Source organism: Malus sylvestris, chromosome 17 (genome assembly GCF_916048215.2).
Source record: "Malus sylvestris chromosome 17, drMalSylv7.2, whole genome shotgun sequence".
Taxonomy (NCBI): Eukaryota; Viridiplantae; Streptophyta; class Magnoliopsida; order Rosales; family Rosaceae; genus Malus; species Malus sylvestris.
This window is the reverse complement of record NC_062276.1, coordinates 33,124,237-33,147,969: the sequence shown is the minus strand read 5'-3', so window position 1 is coordinate 33,147,969 and position 23,733 is coordinate 33,124,237. Positions and strand designations below refer to the sequence as shown.

The 23,733-nt window shown below is 39.6% G+C and overlaps 4 protein-coding genes across 6 annotated transcripts; 1 reads left to right on the top strand and 3 right to left on the bottom strand.

Moving 5' to 3' along the window:
* Positions 1 to 299: 299 nt before the first annotated feature.
* LOC126612561 (uncharacterized) lies at positions 300 to 11,488 on the bottom strand. 3 transcript variants are annotated; one of them, XM_050281011.1, is made up of 5 exons: positions 11,360 to 11,488; positions 10,568 to 11,271; positions 9,364 to 9,490; positions 9,175 to 9,245; positions 6,534 to 6,725 (listed from the first exon to the last, which is right to left on the bottom strand). In XM_050281011.1, exons 2-5 carry the CDS (start codon positions 11,115 to 11,117, stop codon positions 6,688 to 6,690), a joined length of 786 nt encoding a protein of 261 aa, XP_050136968.1. In that variant the 5' UTR covers positions 11,118 to 11,271; positions 11,360 to 11,488; the 3' UTR covers positions 6,534 to 6,687. The 3 variants fall into 3 exon arrangements, with proteins under 3 accessions (XP_050136969.1, XP_050136968.1, XP_050136967.1); XM_050281010.1 differs by lacking the exon at positions 6,534 to 6,725 and adding an exon at positions 8,759 to 8,878; XM_050281012.1 differs by lacking the exons at positions 6,534 to 6,725; positions 9,175 to 9,245 and adding an exon at positions 300 to 653.
* Positions 1,955 to 4,774, bottom strand: LOC126612559 (probable glycerol-3-phosphate acyltransferase 3). Its single transcript, XM_050281008.1, has 2 exons — positions 3,992 to 4,774; positions 1,955 to 3,118 (listed from the first exon to the last, which is right to left on the bottom strand). Exons 1-2 carry the CDS (start codon positions 4,724 to 4,726, stop codon positions 2,234 to 2,236), a joined length of 1,620 nt encoding a protein of 539 aa, XP_050136965.1. The 5' UTR covers positions 4,727 to 4,774; the 3' UTR covers positions 1,955 to 2,233.
* A 2,811-nt stretch (positions 11,489 to 14,299) lies between the features above and the next one.
* On the bottom strand, positions 14,300 to 23,488 carry LOC126612560 (uncharacterized). The gene is made up of 6 exons (XM_050281009.1): positions 23,335 to 23,488; positions 22,601 to 22,922; positions 21,913 to 22,360; positions 21,229 to 21,527; positions 20,637 to 21,004; positions 14,300 to 14,648 (listed from the first exon to the last, which is right to left on the bottom strand). The coding sequence occupies exons 2-5, from the start codon at positions 22,901 to 22,903 to the stop codon at positions 20,660 to 20,662; spliced, it is 1,395 nt and encodes a 464-aa protein (XP_050136966.1). The 5' UTR covers positions 22,904 to 22,922; positions 23,335 to 23,488; the 3' UTR covers positions 14,300 to 14,648; positions 20,637 to 20,659.
* On the top strand, positions 18,764 to 19,876 carry LOC126612562 (uncharacterized). Its single transcript, XM_050281013.1, has one exon. The coding sequence runs from the start codon at positions 19,202 to 19,204 to the stop codon at positions 19,874 to 19,876; it is 675 nt and encodes a 224-aa protein (XP_050136970.1). The 5' UTR covers positions 18,764 to 19,201.
* Positions 23,489 to 23,733: the final 245 nt, after the last annotated feature.

Sequence of the window (23,733 nt, the reverse complement as noted above, 5' to 3'; positions counted from 1 at the left end):
TATTCAAATCGGATCCAAGTACTAAGAGATTCTTTTAATAGTCATCTTACTAGAAATAACTTGAATACAACTGGAAGTATACCACATATTGCTAGGCTAATGAATGAAAAGACAAAGACAAAGAAGGTCGACAAGGTTTAACCTTGTCGGGCAAGCCTGGTCGTCTTGCAGGTTCCTGTCTTTGTGGCTTATCAAGGGTCTGAGAGCTTTTAGGGAGAGGTAAGGAGAGGAGTTTACAAAGAGAAATCGATACTACAGCAAGGTTGAACAGGGTAGCAGAGCTATTACAAGGGTTTGAGTGAAGGCTTGTCCCGAGAGGGATGAAGGCTTGGGCTGACTACAGCTTCGTTTTGAAGGCAAATCTGGCTTTGAGCAGAGTTTGTGCTTGCATTTGTTTGTTTGTTTGAGTGTCCTTAATCCTGACTTCTCTTTCTTCTTTTATAGACAACTCAGCTTGGCCTCTTATAGCAGCAGCCTTGCCCGAATGCAACTTGAGAGGCAGTGACTCATCAGCTTTTTTACTTGTTCTGCCATTATAAAGTACTGTATGGGCTGTATAGCTGGTCAGTCTATACCACTTGGCCTTTGGGTAGGTGAGCAAGTGGTCTTCATGAGCTGCACCAAGTCAGAAAAGCCATTTTCTGCTTTCTGGGCTTTGGCTGGGCTTAGGCCGATTCTTCCTTTAGGCATCCTTTTGGGCCAGCCCATTTCCTGAGTCCAAAGTTCAAGTTTTGATCCAAACACAGATAATATAAGAATGGTGATGCTAGAGTGTCTACTTGAATTATGTCTTTGTAAATCATATGATGTGGCGGTTAATGATTTGATTTTTTTTAATATTAAAGAAAGAATCCAACCATCGACTATAATAGGTTGGATCGTACCAATATCAATCTATTTGATTTTATTTATTCCAAGGCAAGGATTCACCAACCATTTAGCCATAGCCAAAATCAAGGAACTAGATTATAATAGGAAGGAAGCTTAATAGGAATGAAATGAATCAGAATTTTTCTTCTATGATCGATCGATATAAACATCAACAACTTCGAATTGGATTAATTTCTCCTCACCAAATTAGGGCATGGGCCAAAAAAAACCCTACCTCATGGAGACGTGGTTGGAGAGGTGAGAAAGAATCAAACAATCAACCGCCACATCATGTGTTCTACAAACTATAGTCTACAATATATGGCCTAAAAACATGGTCTCCCTAACATTTTTCATATAAGAAAGAAGAGAAAATAATATACTTGATAAAGGGAATCCCTAGTCTACAATAAAATGTATCATTAATCAATAATACTATATGGGTAATTCTATTAACACCCTACGATCTTATGAAGGCACCCCCCATGGATAAAGGGAATTCCTCCTTTACCCCTATTTAATTTAAGTTAGTAGACAAAGAGAAAACCCCAGCCACCTAACTATTCCTTGCTGGCGGCACACCTCATGCAAACAAAGGCAAAAAAGCCCAACCAATTGTAATTTCTCATCACGATAGCACAACTCTCTCTCTCTCTCTCTATTGCATTTGCATTTGATACTCTAGAAGAAATGTCTCGCCATTTTTTTTCTTCTTTTGAGAGTGAGAGACAAAGAGGGCCACGATGGGGTGGCCTATGCGGGACGACGACTTCGACGACGAAGGTGATAAAGGTAAAGGAGTATCCGGGTTGGTGAGTCGAAGTGTTGGATTGTAAACAAAGAAATTGGAGTTTGCAGCCGATGTTTATGGAGGTAATCAGATCTACTTGGTTGTCAAATTGGGGCTGCCGACTGTGCTTTTTGTTTTTTGGAGTGGGGATGTGGGGGGGTGGCTTTAGAAGAATGAGGGACAACGCTGGAATTTTTGAGAAAGTTTTTTAATGTGGGGTGCTTTCATAAAATTGTGGGGTGTGTATAAAATAACCCTACTACATTAGCTTGAAACCAAAGCAAAGACTTTAAATGGATACAAAGTAAAGGACACGTTCAGTTTGTCCACTCTGATTAAGAAACCCTAATTGATAAACGGCTATTATTCACACACTTAACCTTACATTGCAATGTAAGAGATTCAACTAAGGCAAACGCATATTTAGATTACATTTGTGAACCACAGAAATTATTTTGTGTTAGATTACCAACTCGTCATAACAATTTGATGTAACAAGTCGATTTCACTTCAATCTGGTTCACATAAATGTAATCGGAAAATACGACGCTCTGGCGTTACTATACTCGGGATTTAAATTGTACATTCAGAAGCAATGCCTTCGTTCCCGGCCAAAATTAAGTATTTATCTCTCCTTGTAAGCTTGGTGCATTCAAACCCCAATGCCTTGCCAATCTCACCTTGCACGTAATTAGCCACATCAAAGCTTGATCTATTCCCATCACGACAAGTGGACAGCCCGGATACCTTCTCCAGCAACTGAACGGTGTAGATCGGTGAGGGGTTCATCAGGAAGAAAAGTGGGTCCAAGCACTTGAGCCCGCCAGCAGTTGTGCCATGGAACATGCCGACCTGGGTGTTGATTGCAACAGGAATTATTTCGTCACTAATTTCTGTAAACAAGGGACTATACCTAAGGAGGTAGGGTTCACGACATGTCGTTCCTTCGGGGCAAACAACGACGTCCCCTTGATTCAACAACTTCTCCATCATCTTTCCGTCTCGATGGCGATTTCTTGTTAATCGGACGGTCTTGATTGGTGAGAGGATCTCAGACATCTTGCTTAGGCTGTACGTTACAGCGTGTAGATTTTTCTTCAGTGCGAAGCAAAGGTAGAGAGGGTCTAGTAGGGTTCTATGGTTACAAACGTAAAGCGTACCTCTAGGCTTGTCCTTTGGAAGGTTTTCACTCTGGGCTTTTGGACCTCCCACAGTCAGTCGTAGACCACTGAAACCCAGTAGAGGGAACGACACATCGTAAGGCAGTGATTTCCCCACGATGATTCTGAAGATTGCTAGGGCAATTCCTAGTGGTAACCACATCAATATTGCTAGGGTTTCAAGTGGGGTTGGTGTGAGAGCCAATCGACCATCATGGAAAACGAGCTTCTTTGGGTATCTGTCCCTTGGCAGGTTCTTCCAGCTCCTCTTATCTGAATCTCCCACTAGATAAACTTCCTGTACGTGCAAATTGCAACAATTTTTCAGGCCAAGACGGAAAATATTGCATAACTTAAATTTAATTGAACATAAAATTAACCAAATCACAATCAAGGAAGAAAAAGAAAAGGCTAACCGGACTAAAACCCATTTCTCTCAAAATTTTCAATAATCCAATTAGACACACACAAATGGTACCATTAATTCTTGATGACCCTCTATACCATGTATTAAGTACAGATAACTTTGTGTCTACATTATTGCACTACTCCAATATCTTAAGTTGCAAATGTTTTATAGAGGTGAATATATTCACTAATATGGTTGGATCAATCAACATTTTGTGTTTTTAAGGAAAGGTCAGTGAAGAGAAATATTAGTAGGTGATCATATTAACCTTAGTTAGAGAATAAATTTTTATTTATTGATCTTAGTTGAACAAAATTATTTTATTGACCTATGTTCGAAAATGATATGTCCATGAACTTATACCAAAATATGAATTATGTATAAAACTAAACCAAATCTCTTTAATATATATGAAAATTGTTTATACGATTTATATGAGTTTGCTCTAAATCTCTTTAAGTTTTAATAACCTAATATAGTTATACCGTTTTATCATATCACTTAACAGCTTAAAAGCTGATAAAACAAATATCAGTTCGTTTTTTTTTTTTTTTTTTTTGTCAAAGTTCGTTTTTATTATAATTTGGCTAAATGACATTCATATAGACTATAGTTTTTCAAATTTTGCATTATGGCCTATGAAGTTTCAATTCTTTATTTTTATATATAATTAAAGGAAAGTAAACTAATTAAGTACCCATGGTTGTCAATTAAACTGAATTAACTACTTAAACCCAAGCGAAAATTGAATAAGGGATGTACCTTGCAATAAGAGAATAGTTGATGATCATTAAATTTGTTGGAGGCAGAGATACCAATTGTATCAAAGCCCATGTTATCATGTCCACCATGTTCTTGTTCTTCCAAAAGCGGCGAAACAATATTGCTCTCCTCATCCTCCATGATACCCAAAAAGTATCCACCAAACGCCTTTAGCTCCTTCCCGATCACCATATCAAACTCCAAGTAGTCTTTTAAGAAGCATTCGATCATTACTTGCGGTAGCTTACTAACACCAACTTTAATATTCCCACCTCTTAGCACCTCAAAGGCTTCCAACCCAACATCTTCCAAGAAGAACTTCGGCAAAACAGCTGTGCCAATTCTAAAGCTGTCTTTCTTAACCCCAAAGAAGCAGACCATCACCATTATTTTCAACCCTAATTCGTCACCGACGAAAAATATGATAGGGCATAAAAGGAAAAGAACAAGTGCCCTTAAGAAATTTCCAGCTTCAAAAGCCACGAGCATGAAGTAATTAAACAAACAAGAGGATTTCAGTAGAGCTCCTTCGACGTCGAAGACGATCCGAGTTTGGTTTGTGAGGTTCGATCTTTGAGAGTAAAGAGAACCGAACGAGTTGTGATTTTTAGACTGGCTTGGTGATATGCCGGTTGCATCGCTGTTGCTGCTTACACTTCTGGGGAGACCTCTGAGTTTCCGAAAGAAAATGCGATATGAAAAGAAAAATGGCATCAAGAAAAAGGCCGTGGGCATTTTTAGAAGAATAATATGTATTCTCCAATCCAATGCTACGAGTCTTACAACTTATGTTGTTTTTTTATATTTGGAGATATATTTCATGCCCTCATGCTTCACTTTTATTACGACAATGCTCAAGTCAAAAATACAATTAAATAAGCATCTGGTCGGCGCTGCAGGGTGCCAGATCGAGGCAAGAAGGCTATCTTGTCCATGCACACTTACTTGTATGGTCCAAATAAACAATAAAATATAGCAATAAAATATTTTTCTGATTTCGCTCTTTAATTCAAAAGATTTCAAATAATTTATAAGATCTATCATCTCTAGTTTTTTTTCTTTCTTTCTTTACGTTGAAATTAATATCGACTAATGTTAATTTCTTACCTCTCTTATTGCGATTTGGGTTTATAAATTATACCTTCTCACTTTTCTTTGTTTTTTTTTTTTTTATCAACTCACTTTTCTTAATGTAAATTAGCATTGTTATATCGTTTTTTTTTTAAGACAACCTTAAACCAACAAGATCTTTAGCTTTGCGAGGGTCCCTGGGGAAGGGGAGGAACGTCGATTGTATACAATCTTATTCTTACTTTACAAAGAGATTGTTTTCGCGACTTGAACCCGTAATATTTGGTCACAAAAGAGCAACATTTCTGTTTGTACCATACTTGACAAATCTCGAAACTACCAAGCACCGGTCAACGTTATATCGTCAATGACCCAGAAGAGTTCCCTCCAACCAGGAGGCCAATCCCAGCGCAACACGTGTCAACACCAAGAGGCCAATCACAGGGCGACACGTGTCATCATCAAAGGCCAATCACAGTATGACACGTGTCAAGACCAGAACAAAGCTAGATACTCTCTTCTATAAAAGGAGATCATTCTCCCACAATAATCCCTAATGTCATTTGTACTAAATCATTCACTAGTACTCACTAAATGAGAGCTTGAACCTATGTACTTGTGTAAACCCTTCACAATTAATGAGAACTCCTCTACTCCGTGGACGTAGCCAATATGGGTGAACCACGTACATCTTGTGTTTGCTTCCTTGTCTCTATCCATTTACATACTTATCCACACTAGTGACCGGAGCAATCTAGCGAAGGTCACAAACTTGACACTTTCTGTTTGTACCAAAGTTCTCATTGATTTTGTGCATCAACAATTTCTATTGCGCATTTTTAATTAAAAAAAAATAGTCTTACCTTAAATCTTTTAATTTAGTAACTGTCATTGTGTATGGATTTTTTTCATTTAATCAAATTGTCATTCTGCATACTCACAAAATTCAAACTTTTTCCACATTTAGAAGTATTCAGCAAACAAAATCATGATCATGACCATAAAATATAGAATGTATCCCACAATTTCTCACAAAATTCAAACATTTCCACATTTAGAAGTATCTGTCATACGAAATCATGATCATGACCATAAAATATACAATTTCTCACAAAATTCAAACATTTTCCACATTTAGAAATATCTGTCATACAAAATTATGATCATGACCATAAAATATACAATTTCTCCCAAAATTCAAACATTTTCCACATTTAGAGTATCTATCAATCAATATCATGACCACGACCATAATATATAGAATTTATCCAACAAATTTCTTACAAAATTCAAAAAATTTCCACATTTAGAAGTAGGGAATTGTTATTAGCACTCCAAAAATCTCATTATACACTCCTCACAAGTGTATTTTTTTTTCTAATTATGAAAAGTTTGGAGTGCTAATTGAGATTTTTGGAGTGCCAATAATAATTCCCTAGAAGTATTTATCAAACAAAATCATCATCATGACCATAAAATATAGAATTTACCCAACAATATAATTAAAAGATGTTGTAGTTTCGACTATAGAACATCTTCTTGGTGTTATGTAACATGCATGTATTTCAATATATTGTAATATCGTATACAATTTATTTTTCTTTGCTAAAGTATTGGTTATAGGGTCACCGACTGAGGCATGGTAGACTAATCAGCTTGCAACCTGTAAGCATATTGTGAACACAAAATTTTCCTGAAACGAAAGCGACAAAAACAACGGGCACAAACAAAATATTTGTATTTGATGATTTTGGGTTAAAATCTCTCTCTATTTTGATCATCTGATTCGATCTCCGTAAGGTGTTGATTTATGGATATTTTGTTGATCCAAGGGCCGTGGAGGCTTGATTTTGGATGAACTGTTGGAAGTTTCTTCAAGGGCCGTGGGCTTGATCTTTGAAGGTGGATTTGAGCGAATCTTCAAGGAGCCGTTGGGGCTTGATCTTGAGGATGAGTGTTTCTTCAAGGGCCGTTGAGGCTTGATCTTGAATAACGGTGATGAGCGGATCTTCAAGGACTTTTGGGCTTGATCTTGAAGAACAGTGATGAACGGATCTTCAAGGGCTTTTGGGCTTGATCTTGAAGAACGGTGGCTTGTTGATCCAAGGGCCGTCGGGGCTTGATCTTGAATTGGTGGATGATTGTTGGTGTAAAGGGCCGTTGGGGCTTGATCTTGGAAGAACGATGAACGATGAACGATGAACGAAGAACGAAGAACACTTTCTTCGAGGGCCATCGGGGCTTGATCTTGAATTGGTGGATGATTGTTGATCCAAAGGGCCGTTGGGGCTTGATCTTGGAAGAATGATGAACGAAGAACGAAGAACGAAGAACGACTTTCTTCAAGGGCCGTCGGGGCTTGATCTTGAATCGGTGGATTGTTCTTCAAGGGCCGTTGGGGCTTGATCTTGAAGGAGGATTTGATGAAGAATGAAAAGGGCTTTCTTGATCCTTCGGGATTTGCTTGAGAGCTTCGGAGTTTCAGAGCTTCAGAGCTTCAAGGTGTAATATGAATTCCTCCCCAAATGAATGAAATTGGCTTCTATTTATAGAATTTTCCAATGCCTAATTTTGAATATAATATTCCAGATGAAATAAGTCGTTTTTGCCAGGTGTTGACACGTGTCCTGTTTGATGACTTTTCCGATGATTCTCGATTTTTTGTTTAGACACATGCTACGTGTAAAATTTATGTAATACATGAGTGCTGAAACTTTGATTTATCGGTCAACATTTATTTACCGAAATTTCGATGTCTACACATACATTATGAACAATTATAATAACTGAATTATTATTAGTGATCATTCTAAGAACCTCTTTAAATGAGGTATATCCACTAATAATTAAAAACAGAGAACATGACTACCAACCAAAAGGGTCTTGTTGTCCTTTTATTTTATTTTTGGCTTAATTTGTGTAACTAATTAAGAACAAAGGAACGCTACAAACTAACAGGCCTTAACGCTTATGAAATTTCAACTAACTACTTAACGTTTAAAATTGGATATCTGTTAAGTTATCAACGTTAAGTGATGACCTTGATAAGTATTGAAGCAAGATTTCACTCTCATGTCACAGAAAAAAGTTCTAAATCCCCAAACCAATCCCTTTTAACTAGACAGAATTAGCGTTTAACTTCAATTTTTGAGGATTCATAAGTCTACAATAATGTGTTAGTGAGAATTTGATTCAGCATTTGTCCATACCATCCCTTAATATTAATGACATCATCAATTAATGGTAATGACATCATCACTTAACGCCAGTCACCTAACGAGGGTCTATTTTGCAAAACATTAGCTAGTTATTTGGATTGCTTTAAAATATTATGACCAATTTGGAATCATCTCTAAACATTGATGGTTATTTGTACTTAACCCTAAAAAAAGTACAAATACCAGTTGGCCCCGATTTTGCACCCTCAATCTACCTATTTCAATTAGGCCGTTAGATGTATATAAAATGAGGACGAAATGTGACGAGTATCTTACCAACATTTTGATGGAAATGTCTTTAATTGACTAACGGAGATAAACATAAGGACCAAATTGGTCAAATTGAAAACACATGGACTAAATTGACCCAATGACTAAAACACATGGACCATTTTAACATTTAAGCCTTTTTTTTTTTTAATATTAGTGGATATACTTGATAACAAGATCACTAAGGAGAGGGTTCAAGGCGGTAAGTAAATTCCACGTTTATACCCATTCCCCCTACTGAGCCGACCCCCGACCTATACAAAATTGTCCAGGACCAGTAAAATCCATCTTACAAGAATTTTGCCACACGATCTGCACTTGCCAACTTCTGCAACGAGGTGCCATTAAGACTTGAGTTTCAAGTTTGATTGCATGTAGTGAACTTGTGACATACTATTTCACCAACAAATAAACACTGCATTTCTCATCAACACAATCATTCTTTTCACCAAATGAATTAAATCACTGTACAAGAATAAAAAAAACTCCTGCAGTTTATGGCTGTACGTACATATATACAAATGAAAAAAGATAACCCTGCTGCAACATTAAAGAATGGAGGAAGAAAACAAATCTGTATTAGTTCCAAGGCTGCAAAATGGAAGTGCTAATATCGTCAACAACCTTTCATATTGTCCATCAACTTCCTCATCTCCTCAGCCGCACCTGAACGGGAAATCGGGTCCTCCCCAAAACTGTATTAACAAAGAAACAAGCGAGAGGGGAGGATGGATTAGAAAGAGTACTAAAGTTTGTTAATGTTTTAGTTATGGATCATGGAGAACGTGAAGCATAGGGAAATGGAATACAAACTTTTGACTGGTAGAACTTCGTATGCCGCTTTTGTAGTATTGAAGTGGGACAAAACCTTGAGTTGTTGCGACCGCTGGCTCAGGAGACCCATGTATACTCACATTTGGAATGCTTCTGGAGCTTATCCCTATACAAACAGTTCAACAAGCATTTAGATGTTTTACAGATATGCTTGAGTAGGGACAGTGATTTTTAGAAACAATGATTTTGGTGAACAACTCAATGGAGTGAGGACACAGTTAGGGACATGACGCTTACTGCGTTGGTAAATTGAGTGATGGTAAGAACAGAGTTGTACAAATTCAGCAAATAATCTACTTCACTATCAGTTCTGGTAGAGTATATGCTCCCAATGTCTTTATTCGAAAAACAAGTAGCCCCATAGGAGGAGCTGGAGGATGAAGTAATGAGTTAAAGAACCTGGACATAAGCAACGGACATAGTAACGACCATGAATCCATGTGTGCATGAGACATTAATACACTAGTAAAGGAAAAGCTTTTGTTATGAAATGCAAATAACACAAACTTAGAAAAGGATCACAATCTCAAAGACTAAAGAGAGAGAGATAAAATTTACAGCGAGGAGGCGGAAGAGAATTTATAGAGTGCAATCTTAGCAAGGGTCACCCCTACCGCATCATACATGAGAATTCCAATGAATTCAGATCCCGACTAGTGCAGATAAGTATGATATTTGAAATATCCTTTCAATTACTTTTTCCTTACCATCTTCAATTAAAGTACTACTTGTTGTACTGGTAAATATACCCTGACTAGAATAAAGTTCAATTGTATACCAGGAAATTTACGGTTCAATAGGACATTCAAAACGAATGAGAAAAACGACATGAAAACGAAGATCACCAATGAAATCAAGGAAAGAGCCGGAACCCACAAAAGATTAAGTCAATGAAACCACAAAAAGAGCGGCTTCAGATCCCTGCTTAAACTCACAAATAGGAAACTTGATGCCCTCAATACTAAAAGAGAATACCACATAATACCAAGGCATCAATGCATGGTTTTAAACCAATTTTATTTTTCTTTTAATCCGCATTCAACCTTTTGGAACTTCTGTTAAATCATAAGATGTGTCTTATAAGCAACCGAATGAGACGTCAAAATGTAGCATTATAGTATGACATATAAAAAGAAGACGGGAAGGAAAAGGGCCCAATTAAATGCTGAAAAGCAAATCTTACCTTGAAAGATTATGACAAAGAAGAAGAGTAGTGTGATGAGCATAGCAGATATGCCACTGTGTAACGAGGATGACTTGGATGCTTTTATCTTCTTTGCTATTTTCATCTTTTCAATTCTCGCTCGCTTCCTCTTGGCGAGCTCGATGATCTCCCTTACCAACTTCTGGTCGGCTGCATCAAGTGATGGAGGTTTAGGAGGTCGTGGTGGCTTAGAAGCATTCCTAGAGTTGGTCTTCCTAGGCCGATCATTCTCACATGCCTTTTCTGCAAGGGTCATATGTCCTTGACTCTCCTCCCCTTCTGAATTCCTTTCTACTACCAACTCCACACTAGCATTCGAAACCTGCCCAGATTTTTCTGAACTGGTAGATGATACAACGCCACATGTAAACATGATTGATTCATTGGAATTCATCAACCCTCCCAAAACACTACCCAAGAATTTATATTTCGGTCTTTTGCTTGAAACAACGTCTAAGCTCTCATCTTCTTCACGAGTACCCCCTCCACTTTCAAGGTCAAATTCAAACTGTTTTTCTTTTAGAGCCATAAGAATCCGTCCAATCAAAGTAGGGCAACCCTTGGAGTTCAATCGAGACGTTTGAGAAAGATCGGCTTAAGGTGTAATTCCTTGTTACAAATAATAAGCCTAGAATTCTCAATGAAATCACATTGAACCACCTTCAAAAACTATCGGAAGAACGCTGCAAATTAAACAAGTTTCAAAGTTTCAATCTCTAGAGAACAAACTACAGAGAAATGTGGGGCTGTTGATGCCAAAATAGATGGTACCTTTGAGTTGAAGAGAACTGCTGAAGCTCATGGAAATGGAGCTAGCAGGCACGCAAAGTCTGGCAGGAATCCAACTTTTTCTTGAAGAGACGGGAACAAGAAAATATAGATAAGACAAAGATTCAAAAATAAAAAGAGAGAATATTCTTATATATTTTTGTGTAGTGTGATTTGTTTGCTAGTGGTTTGCAGCCGAAAACAGCTTTTGGAGACCAAGTACGTGGTAAGCATTTGGTAGTCCAACGGCCGGCAATGGCTGGGGCGCCATAAAAACCTGCATTATGCTGTGCCAGAACTTCAACTCTGTTTTAATTAATTTTTATAAAAGAAAAGAAAATACTTTCTAAACAATGCGACTCTCTATACATTTTCTGTTATTTTATATTTGTGGTATAATTTTCGTGTCAACATTAACTAGCCTAGCAGCATCCGAATTCCCCCATTGACCCAACTCCCTCAGCCACGCAATAAACCAACTTCCTTGGTGACGCCACCGTGTCGGCGCCACCGGACTCCCCTTCGTCGCCGTATACTCCACGGAGTTATGTGGGATTAAGGGAAGGACAGGTGTCAACTGCATAATGCAGGGTAGAGGGTGGGCAAGGGGTTTTTTGGCAAACAGATTTGAACTCGGCTGGGGGCTGCTTGGTTTGTTGATGCTGACGTGGTGGAGACTCGTAAGCTTGGGTCCCACGCACGAAGTGAGCTCCACTACTAAGAAAAAGGCTCATTAGTTTAAATATTTGTATTATTTCACTAATAAAGATAAGGCTTAACAATACATGTGGATCTAATTTATCCAATCGTACAAAACTACACCATCAGCACAGACACTGTATGATGTTTGTTGAATGAAATAGATGGAATACTAAACAAGTAGGTAAAGTTTTGTTTCTCATTCAAACTTCGAAGTGAAGGAAATTAAAGAAAATAAAATTGAAATTCAATGAAAAGACGAACAAACGACTAGACAATTACAAATGATACTTAATTAACTAAAACTAAAAAAGCACTATAAAATTATCAAGAAAGCTACATACTTAACCATAGAAACCACATAGGAGAAAACAAAAAATAAACTTAAACGTAACAAACAAGACATCTAACCTTAACAGGCAAAAGAATCATAATCCTTAGCCCACAAGAAACAAATAAAGTAACAATAATCTTAAACCCTAAGAGTCATATAGTTTTGGGTTGGATTTGGAGTTATGTGTGGAAACATGTTACACGTCTCAGATGCATTATTATCTAGATACAATTCGGTGACTCAAGTCTTTCAATTGCATCAAAGTCCGTCCATAGATGAACCCAAAATTCGTTCATCCTCACCTGATTGCGGCGCTAGCAGTTTTGAAATCGACAGTTGGATTGAGTTCGCGGTGCAGACGAGAGTTCAAAGGCTCGAGATAGATCTGAAAGCAGATAGACCTTTTTGGCACTCTTCCAAGTCTTATGTTTTTTCCGGATAAGCCATTTAAGAGCCCTTTTGGCATGTCATGCATTAAGTCCCTCAAGCATCTCTCTCTGTCATTTGTAAATATAAACGGTCAACTTATCGAGCACTTTCTGTCCTACTCCCAACTTCTTCAACACCTATGTATTTCTGTCTCGGCGCATTTAGGAAATTTGAAAGTCGCCGGCTCTTCGCTCTGGTTGAAGTTCCTTGCATGCACTTCCGCGTACTTGAGATTTTTGTTCATAATCTTGTGTCGTTTCATTAGGAAGTCTCAAGGACTTATCATTCATTGTTGTTGGAACTGGATCCCCTCCGGACCCAAATAAACTAAGCCTCCTGAGAAAATGATTTGGACCTTTGAAATTTGATTCAACGGTTATAATTATTATAACTTTTAAAGAGGCTCTCTGTTTGTATCTATTGGATCAAATTTTAATGGCCCGGATCCTTTGCTCATAAGGCTCAGTTTATTTAGGTCCGGAAGGGATCCGGTTCCATTATTGTTGCAACTGATATGCTAAGCCTCCTTAATTCAACCAAGTAGAGAGAGCAGTCTCCTTTCTTGCATATGTTAAGATGCTATTAAGCTCTTGCCACGTCACATGCCCTATCATCATTTGTTATAAGACTATTGGTTCACGTGTGATATTTGCAAGGAAGTTAGAGCATCTCCAATGGAGATCCTAAATAGAGTTCCTACAACCGTATAGTCCTTAAATATAGGGACAAATGACTTCCAATAGTTCGGAATTGAAGTCCTCAAAATATCTCAATACATAGGGAATCGTCGGATACCTCAAAAGAATTCTCAAATATGAGGACGACATATAGGCACTCAGATAGTGAACTCCATATTAATTTTGATTGGGAATGATGCTGCTCTTTTATGTTTTTTTTCCTTGTTTTTTGAACCCACTCAAGTGGGGCAACTTCTCATTTGTCCCTTTTTTTTTCTTTTTTTTTCTTTTTTTTGAATTCTTGAAAAATTAATGGCAGAGATAGTTTTTTTATTTTTATCAATGGTTACAATATTTCAATGAAATGAATTATAATTTTTTAATATTTTAGTCCCTATTTTTGGAATTATACTATAAAAAATCTCCATTGTAAACAATATTCTTTTAGGGATTCAAATATTCCTTTAAAACTCCTATATGAGTCCTCAAAAGTGGTGGTGGGAGCCCCTACGTTGGGACTCCCATTGAAGATGCTCTATCTTTAGCCTGCAACAGTTTTATATATTGTGCCTTTGTACAGAGCAAAGTACATTGACGATATTGATTGCATTCTGGTTCTTGAGTAATAGCAGTTGTTCTTATGTATAAGAGTCAAAGTTCGAACGGGGTCTAACATTGGCATCGAGCCAGTGATTCAAAGTGCCAGTGAACTTGAACTTGAGGGGAGAGAATCCACTCTACTCTCAGAGTCTGTTACAAGTACTAAAAATTCAAGGGCTGCCTTAAAGCACCGTGCTCTGCAGATTGGAAGGCAACAGCCTCCAGGAGCTGAGCTAATTATTATTTGACGAATTCATCGCAAGATCACAGATTTTGTTGACAAATAACTTGAAAATGGGATCAAACAAGGTTGTTCAAATGACATAGCATCCCAAGTTTCACTTAGCCAAAAAGGAAACCGTTACCCAATCCGCCCGACGACTTGTCCCCGATATTGAAGTAAGCATAAACATTCGCCGTAGCTGCGTGCTTAGTCTGACATTGAGATCATAACTACCCCAGCCGTCGAAAACCACACTTGCGGAATTACGAGCAGCGTCCAAACGAGTCTGCGGAATCAGTCCCTTCATCTCACAAGCAACAATACAATGCCCTGTAAAAGAATGTCCGATCAAAGTCTGCAAATAAGTGAATACTACGATTGGATGCAGAGATTGAATTAGAGCGGTAAATATGTTAACACAACAATACACATGGTTTACGCTTAATTCGGCTACGTCCACCACGAGGGTGCGTTTGATGTTTTCACATTATACAAAGGTATATTACAAAGTACAAGGTGGTGTTTGATCCTCAAGAGAGATTGGATGCAGTCTCTGGGGGAAATATATATTTTTTTAAGAAGCGACACCATCAGTGGGTTAAATTGTTAAATGTTAGGAGGGAAAGGAGATCAAACCGCCATCAAGGGTGCATCGGTGAGCTCCCTTTCAGGTTCGCATATCTTCATGACCCAAAATATCCAAGCTCATTGAAGACAAGGGTTGTTTTGATTGATCTACTTGGAGCCTACACCCAAGTTTGAATGAGCTCCAACCTTGTCGATAGGGATTGAGTTGAGTTGAGGTGAGCTTTATGAGTGACTTGGTTATATTTTCTTTAATCCCAAAACCCAGAAATGTGTATTCTAGTAGACGAAGAAAATTGAAGAGTGGTATCGATACCGGATCAAAGAATGGAAGGTATTCCAATCCGAAACACATAGTTCCATCCAATCCGGACCACCAACAACAACAACAACAACAACAAAGCCTTTTCCCACTAAGTGGGGTCGGCTATATGAATCCTAGAACGCCATTGCGCTCGGTTTTGTGTCATGCCCTCCGTTAGATCCAAGTACTCTAAGTCTTTTCTTAGAGTCTCTTCCAAAGTTTTCCTAGGTCTTCCTCTACCCCTTCGGCCCTGAACCTCTGTCCCGTAGTCACATCTTCGAACCGGAGCGTCAGTCGGCCTTCTTTGCACATGTCCAAATCACCAGAGCCGATTTTCTCTCATCTTTCCTACAATTTCGGCTACTCCTACTTTACCTCGGATATCCTCATTCCCAATCTTATCCTTTCTCGTGTGCCCACACATCCCACGAAGCATCCTCATCTCCGCTACACCCATTTTGTGTACGTGTTGATGCTTCACCACCCAACATTCTCTGCCATACAACATCGCTGGCCTTATTGCCGTCCTATAAAATTTTTCCTTGAGCTTCAGTGGCCTACGACGGTCACACAACACGCCGGATGCACTCTTTCCATCCAGCTCGTATTCTATGGTTGAGATCTCCATCTAATTCTCCGTTCTCTTGCAAGATAGATCCTAGGTAACGAAAACGGTCGCTTTTTGTGATCTTCGCTAGATTGCTCCGGTCATTAGTGTGGATAAGTATATAAATGGATAGAGATAGGAAAGCAAACACAAGATGTACGTGGTTCACCCAGATTGGCTACGTCCACGGAATAGAAGAGTTCTCATTAATTGTGAAGGGTTTACACAAGTACATAGGTTCAAGCTCTCCTTTAGTGAGTACGAGTGAATGATTTAGTACAAATGACATTAGGAAATATTGTGGGAGAATGATCTCGTAATCACGAAACTTCTAAGTATCGGAGTGTGGTGTCGTCTTGACTTGCCTTATCTGTCTCATAGGTAGATGTGGCATCTTCTCTGGAAGTACTCTTCCTCCATCCAGGGGTGGTATCTTTAACTGGTGGAGATGCACAAGGTAATGTATCAATTTCACTTGAAGCTTACTTGTAGTTTCAGGCTTGGTCAAGCGCGATACAAACCATGTAGTAGGAGTCCCCCAAGTCGCCGAGCTAGGGGGTCTGCTGAAAGAGGTGACAGACAAGGTAAGCAATCAGAGCTCCGACTGATTGTTCACCTTCTCCCCATCTTGCAGCAGCATGAAGGATAAAGAGAAGAAAAATGAGAAGAGATGATATGAGATACTTTTGCTTTTGAAGAAGTAACTTTCCACAGGCTTATTCTTGAACTGAGCTGGAGGGTTTTCTGGTTTCCTCCAGAGTATAAGGCCGACTGAAGAATTTGAGGGTCAAAACAAGTCCATCAAATCTAGAGTACGTTCCACCCTGCTGATATGGGATACTTTTGCTTTTGACAGAGTAATGGATGTATCGGCACGTGTGCTGTTACGCTTGTCTCCACATGCTTCCTTGTATCCTTCGCACTTGCCCTATCTGTTCCTCAAGCAGATGCGGAATCTTCCCTGGAAACATAAGATGATGAAGATGAGTACTCGAGAGCAATGCCAGGTAAGTAATCAGGTAAGGGGTTCCAGGCAGTCAGTTCCTGGCTGGAAGCTTGATTCCAAGTGCTGACATATTGCTCTCTTTCTCCTTGTCTTGCAGGTAAAAACAAGGTCAAAAGAAAAAACAGGGAAAAAGCATGATATGGGATACTCTTGCTTTTAACCCTGATGATATGAGATATTCTTGCTCTAGTATAGCTTGTTTGCAGAGGTATTATCGGGGGGAAAGAAAGCTGAATATTTCGAAAGGCTTTGTTGGGAGTGCCCTCTCAGATATGATGAAGGGTTGAGCATTTTTGCAGGTCTGCCTGTCCGTTGGGATGGAGGTCGACATATATAGGAGTCTCCCTAACAACAAGTAGTAATGCTATTCCTTTACCCTGCTTGGTCATAGCACGGTAGTGGGAGCTGCCAGTTTCACATGTTTTAACTCTGTCAGAGCACTTTGAAAAAGTGGTCTGTGGTATCTGGCTCTCGAGATTCGGAGAACGATGCCTCTTCGATTTTTGAGAAAGCAATCATGCTGGGGGTCTGACTCTCGAGATTCGGAGAGCAGTGTCTCTTCGATTTTTGAGGAAGTAATCATGTTGGGAGTCTGGCTCTCGAGATTCGGAAGGCGGTGCCTCTTCGATTTTGGAGCAAGCAATCTTGTTGGGAGTGTTGTCTCGAATGTGAGTAAAGGTTGGACATGTTTGCTAGTCTACCTTGCCACGAAGCACAAAGGTTGACACACAGGGACTTTCCAATTATCCAGCAATGGTACTGTTCCTTTACCCTCTCTTCGATTTTGAGAAAGTAGTCATGTTGGGAGTCTGGCTCTCGAGATTCGGAGGACGGTGCATCTTCGATTTTGGAGCAAGCAATCTTGTTGGGACTGTTTTCTCGAATGTGAGTAAAGGTTGGGCATGTTTGCTAGTCTACCTTGCCACGAAGCACAGAGGTTGACACACAGGGACTTTCCAATTATCCAGCAGTGGTACTGTTCCTTTACCCTTGTGGGTAATAATATGGTAGCTAGACCTTCAAAATTTATGTGTCTAAACTTTGTTAGTGCTGTTTCTTTGCTATTCTTTTACCTTTCTTGGTCAGAGCGATGTAGTGGGAGCTGCAAGCTTCACGTGCTCAACTTTGGCAGAGAACTTTGGCAAAGTGATCTGTGGTACCCATGAGTTATTGTTGCGTGTGGGAAGTGGGTGATTGAACAGTAAGATTCATGTGCTTTCTACTTCACCAGAAGTCTTCGACAGAATGCCCATAATTTCTGCAAAGCTGAGTGTGCGTGTGACAGGTGCTGACAAGGCTAGAAAAGTAGATGCCTCTTCGATTTCTGAGATCGGCCCTCGTGGTATCTGAGCAGCCTAGCTTTTGAGAAAGCGAGCGCCTCTTCGATTGATTCGGAGAACGGTGCCTCACCGATTTTTGAGAAAGCAATCATGCTGGGGGTCTGGCTCTCGAGATTCGGGGAGCAGTGTCTCTTCGATTTTTGAGAAAGTAATCATGTTGGGAGAGTGGCTCTCGAGATTCGGAGGGCGGTGCCTCTTCGATTTTGGAGCAAGCAATCTTGTTGGGAGTGTTTTCTCGAATGTGAGTAAAGGTTGGGCATGTTTGCTAGTCTACCTTGCCACGAAGCACAGAGGTTGACACACAGGGACTTTCCAATTATCCAGCAATGGTACTGTTCCTTTACCCTTGTGGGTAATAATATGGTAGCTAGACCTTCAAAATTTATGGGTCTAAACTTTGTTAGTGCTGTTTCTTTGCTATTCTTTTACCCTTCTTGGTCAGAGCGATGTAGTGGGAGCTGCAAGCTTCACGTGCTCAACTTTGGCAGAGAACTTTGACAAAGTTATCTGTGGTACCCATGAGCTATTGTTGCGTGTGGGAAGTGGGTGATTGAACAGTAAGATTCATGTGTTTTCTACTTCCCCAGAAGTCTTTGACAGAATGCCCATAATTTCCGCAAAGCTGAGTGTGCGTGTGACAGGTGCTGACAAGGCTGGAAAAGTAGGTGCCTCTTCGATTTCTGAGATCGGCCCTCGTGGTCTCTAGGGAGCCCAGCTTTTGAGAAAGCGAGCGCCTCTTCGATTTCTGAGATCGGCCTTCGTGGTCTTTGAGCAGCCCAACTTTTGAGAAAGCAAACGGCTCTTCGATTTCTGAGATCAACCCTCGTGATCTCTAAGCAGCCCAACTTTTGAGAAAGCAAACGCCTCTTCGATTTCTGAGCAGGCGCCTCTTTGATTTCTGAAGCTCCGTCGAGTGCAGATTTTTATAGAGGCTGGCATTAAGTTCCAAAGCACACTTGAATCTCCACCAGTAGAAGCTTCATTCTTGCACTTCTAAGATCTTGATTTGTCCGACCTCTTCTCTCTTCAACACCTTTGAAAATGTCTGGCCCCTCCGACCGTCGTTTTGACTTGAACCTTGTTGAAGAGGCAGCCCCGCCTTCTCCAGACAACATATGGCGCCCATCCTTCGTCTCCTCAACTGGTCCTCTTACCGTTGGGGATTCCGTGATGAAGAATGATATGACCGCTGCGGTGGTGGCCAGGAACCTTCTCACTCCCAAAGATAACAGACTACTTTCCAAACGGTCTGATGAGTTAGCTGTTAAGGATTCGCTGGCTCTCAGTGTTCAGTGTGCAGGTTCTGTGTCTAATATGGCCCAACGCCTATTTGCTCGAACCCGCCAAGTTGAATCATTGGCGGCTGAAGTGATGAGTCTCAAACAGGAGATTAGAGGGCTCAAGCATGAGAATAAACAGTTGCACCGGCTCGCACATGACTATGCTACAAACATGAAGAGGAAGCTTGACCAGATGAAGGAAACTGATGGTCAGGTTTTACTTGATCATCAGAGATTTGTGGGTTTGTTCCAAAGGCATTTATTGCCTTCGTCTTCTGGGGCTGTACCGCGTAATGAAGCTCCAAATGATCAACCTCTGATGCCTCCTCCTTCTAGGGTTCTGTCCAGTACTGAGGCTCCAAATGATCCCCCTCCGGTGCCTTCTCTTTCTGGGGCTCTACCGACTGCTGAGACTTCTCCTAAGCAACCTTTGTGAAGGCTCCCTCTTGTGTGTTTATTTTGACTCATGTATATGTACATATTTGTAGCTTATCGGGGATATCAATAAATAAGCTTTCCTTCATTTCAACGTATTGTGTTAAATACACCAAAGCCTTCTTCGCTAAGTTCTTTGAATTTTCTTTTGTTGAAGCTTGTATGTTAATGATACTATTTATACACCATATGCCCTAGGACAAGAAGGAAGATATTCCTTGATCTACAAGAAAGGCAAGCGAGGTTTGCCCCCTTTTGCTCATTGACGACATGGTTTGATATCAAATATAATAGACTTAACTAACCAACGGAGAGCTAAAGCAGAAAGTATAATCTAAAGTTACTGGTCACAAACACCAGAATGTTTATGTGCAAGGGGGAAGTATTTTAAATCGATCATGTACTGATATGAATGATGTCAATGTAAAACAGAATGCGACCGAGATTTGGTGCTCTCCTGTGCCTACCGCTACCCGACCCTGGAATTTTTTCCAAGTGGAATTTAAGCTAGTGCTAAATAAGCAAACAATAATCTGCATTACCATGTTAACAATGCCAACATCTGCGCTCCCTACCCAATCAACAGCCACGGAATCGCATAAAAACATTCTATGTGGTTGCTAGAAAGCACCCTAATAAAATTTCACTTCTGCATTCCGAAGAACCACCCTATACGAGCATTGGATATTCAATTTTGAGGACAAGCCATAAAGGTAACAATTAAATCCTTGTTAATTTGCCTGAAGAGTAAGACTACTCACCAAATGTAATTGCAGATTCCCATTCAGTATCGATTGTAACCTCTCCCATAATCCTCGTGCCTCTGACGCTGAAACTCACCAAAATTGTCGTGAGGCCTTGAAGGATAGTTTTCCATAGGGTTGGGGTACCTGCTCCTTGAATCCATGGCTAAATTAGCCATGGAATACTGAGGATTGGCTGAGGAGCTGTCGTATTCAGAATAATTGTGTGATTTATAACCACCAAAACCTGAAGTCGACATCTGCTGATTAGCCTGTTGTTGACGTTTCTGGGCATCAAGTTGAAGAAAGTCCTCCCACTGCTTTGCATGCATGCCCCTCAGGGTAGCCAATTTCTTCGCGTGGTTCTCTCTTATATCCCTAATCGCCTTTTATCCATATAATAAAAAGTCAGCAACAAGAAATTTGTACCAAGAGTTCAAGTCTTTTTAAAACAATTACGATTGGCAAGAAAACAGGCAGGGTAGCTGCAGATATACATGTTAAGAGTTATAGGATGGGTCAATAGACCAGTTATCACTTCCAGCAAGAATAAAAGACATAAAAGTGTTTCTCGTTTTATTTGTTCCCAGAGTTGTAAGGTAGTCCATACCTCACGATGTCCGTAATTTTCTTCATCTTCTTCCTTGTCACGAATTCTTCCAAGTTCCGTTGCCTCTCTTTTGTACGCCAATTCTAATTCTTCTAATGTCTGAGGGGTGGCAGAGTAATCAAACTGACGACCGGATTGCATATCAGATCCTTTTTTATCAGAATTCCATCCATCATTTCTATAAGCAGCCATGCTCCGATTATGACCATCATATGAATTATATGAGTTTCTCATATAAGGGGCACGAGCTGGAGAGTTTGAATGACTTGGTCGACCTCTAGCTCCGTCATTACCATAAGCTTCATGAAATGAAGAGTATGTTAAGCACTTGATTCAAGATGCTAACACAGATGGCAGCTTTAATTCAACATACTATCTTATTTTCAGAGAGAAACCATCTGAGGCAAAATTTCTGGATAGCTTTCAGTAAATGATTTCATTTCGGAAACAACCCGATCAATTCAGACCCAACCGTGAAAGCTACTTCAGAACTCTACACACAATTCTTTAAGATAAGAACTTACCTCTTGCTGCAAACAAATGATAAGCAAAAACCCGATTCTTTGATAAATTGGAAAGATTTTACAGACAGCAGGTAGAAAATTGTATACGAACCTAACGAGCTATGAACATGACTTAACAGCTCCCTATATACATCGTAAACATATCCTATGCTGTCCCTACCTTGCGGAGAACCCCTGGAAATTTTCTGCATATCCTGACGTATTCGGTCTTCAACAAATTTCTCTTGCCTGTGAAACCTTTGTTGAAAATGAGACCCGTTTCGGGGACCAGAATGAGACCTCTGGGATTCAGAACGTTGTAAACGTGCACCAACAGGACTTCGCTCAGGTGACCTTGATCTAGTCACTCGAGAAGCAGAACCCTCTGTTTGTTCGCCTTCCTCTCTAATAATTTTGTGCACAGCATCCACACCCTTTCTTAATACTAACCTATCCTTGCCACTGACAATGATAAATTTCTCATCCATCTTAATATTGCATCCAATATCGTTTTCAATCCTGTTTATCACTCTCTCAGTGAAAAGGGACCTTACATGCTTTTCTCTAGCAGGTACCCTTTCAAAGAAATCTTGAGACTTGCGACTTGCACCAAGGGTAGACGGGCAACCCTAGGAATTACCAAAAATGCATCAGAACATGTTATCATAAAGAAAAAGTAACACCCTGAGATAGAAGAACTAAAAAGTCTAAACATGCTATGAGGTTATATTAGCAATTGAAAAACACTTTGCAGTATAAGCAATTGAAAAACAAACAAATAATGCGTTTACGTATGTGTGTGTGATTTTGCATAAAGGTGGCCAGATATTTAGAAGAAACTAGAAGCAAATGAAGCACTAAAGTTCTACCTGAGTAAAGTGGCCAGGTTCCCCACAGATTTTGCAAATCATTTCCTCTTCCTTCCTCTTCTTCCAATTCCTCTCAGTTGCTTTTGACTTGGCCTCCCACACCTTAGCTTCTCGGCTAGTAAAATCGGTTGGGACGGCATTGGGATCGCGAGATTCCTCTTCCTCATCAGACCCGGCAAGAGACCTTTTGTTTGGGTTTGCCCTTTCTTGTGTGTTAGCGGCATTTGACCCAGGAGGGCCAGTGTACTCCTTGTATAGCTCGCTAAAGTCGTCATCGATATCCGGGTCTGGTCTCGTTTCCATTATTTCAACCTTATGAATTCTAAACATTCCACAACACAAACCAAACCTTATCAATATCCTCCACAGCCAACAAATTACACAGAAAAGGGTAAAGAACATAACTTTAAGAAATTCCCAAACAGCTCCTTATCGATATTGAAATTCTACGAAAACCCAAATCCCAATAAGATTAAGTTCACTAATTACTAAGCAAAACACTTGCAGAAATTTACAAACAAAAGCAACGATCAAGATTAAAAATTGATATCAGGATCTGCTTCTTTGAGTAGAAAATCCTCATGAAAATTGAAACTATAGCAAAAATAAATACATAAACAAATCGATTCCTTGATTGTACAATAAACATAAAGGGGCAAATTAGGGGCCGACGATTAAATGCATGAAAAAATTTACATAAAAGTTGAATTAGATTTGGTGTACGCAATGGTTACCTGGAGAGTGAAGATAGTGGAGCCGCAAGCAGAGGTTTTAGTACGTCGACGAGGAGAAAGCCTAAAGCTTTAAGCTAAAAGAAGGCCTGGGCTAGGGCTGGGTTTTTATTACCCTCTTACTCCCTGCTGAATTTTCTTTTCTTTCTTTTTTTACAATTTTATCCACACCACAAAAACAAATGTTTGTTTTGACACCAAAAAAAAAAAAAATGTTTGTGCATGGTCAGTACTCAGTACACATGTTATTTATTTATTTATTTATTTATACACATGTTTATCTACACTCAAGGAGAGAGGGTGTGCTTAACCTCACAATGGGTTAGAAATAATGCGGTTCAAATTCACCTTTGACGAGAATCGAACATGACCTAATAATGTGATTCGAATTCGTCTTTTGCA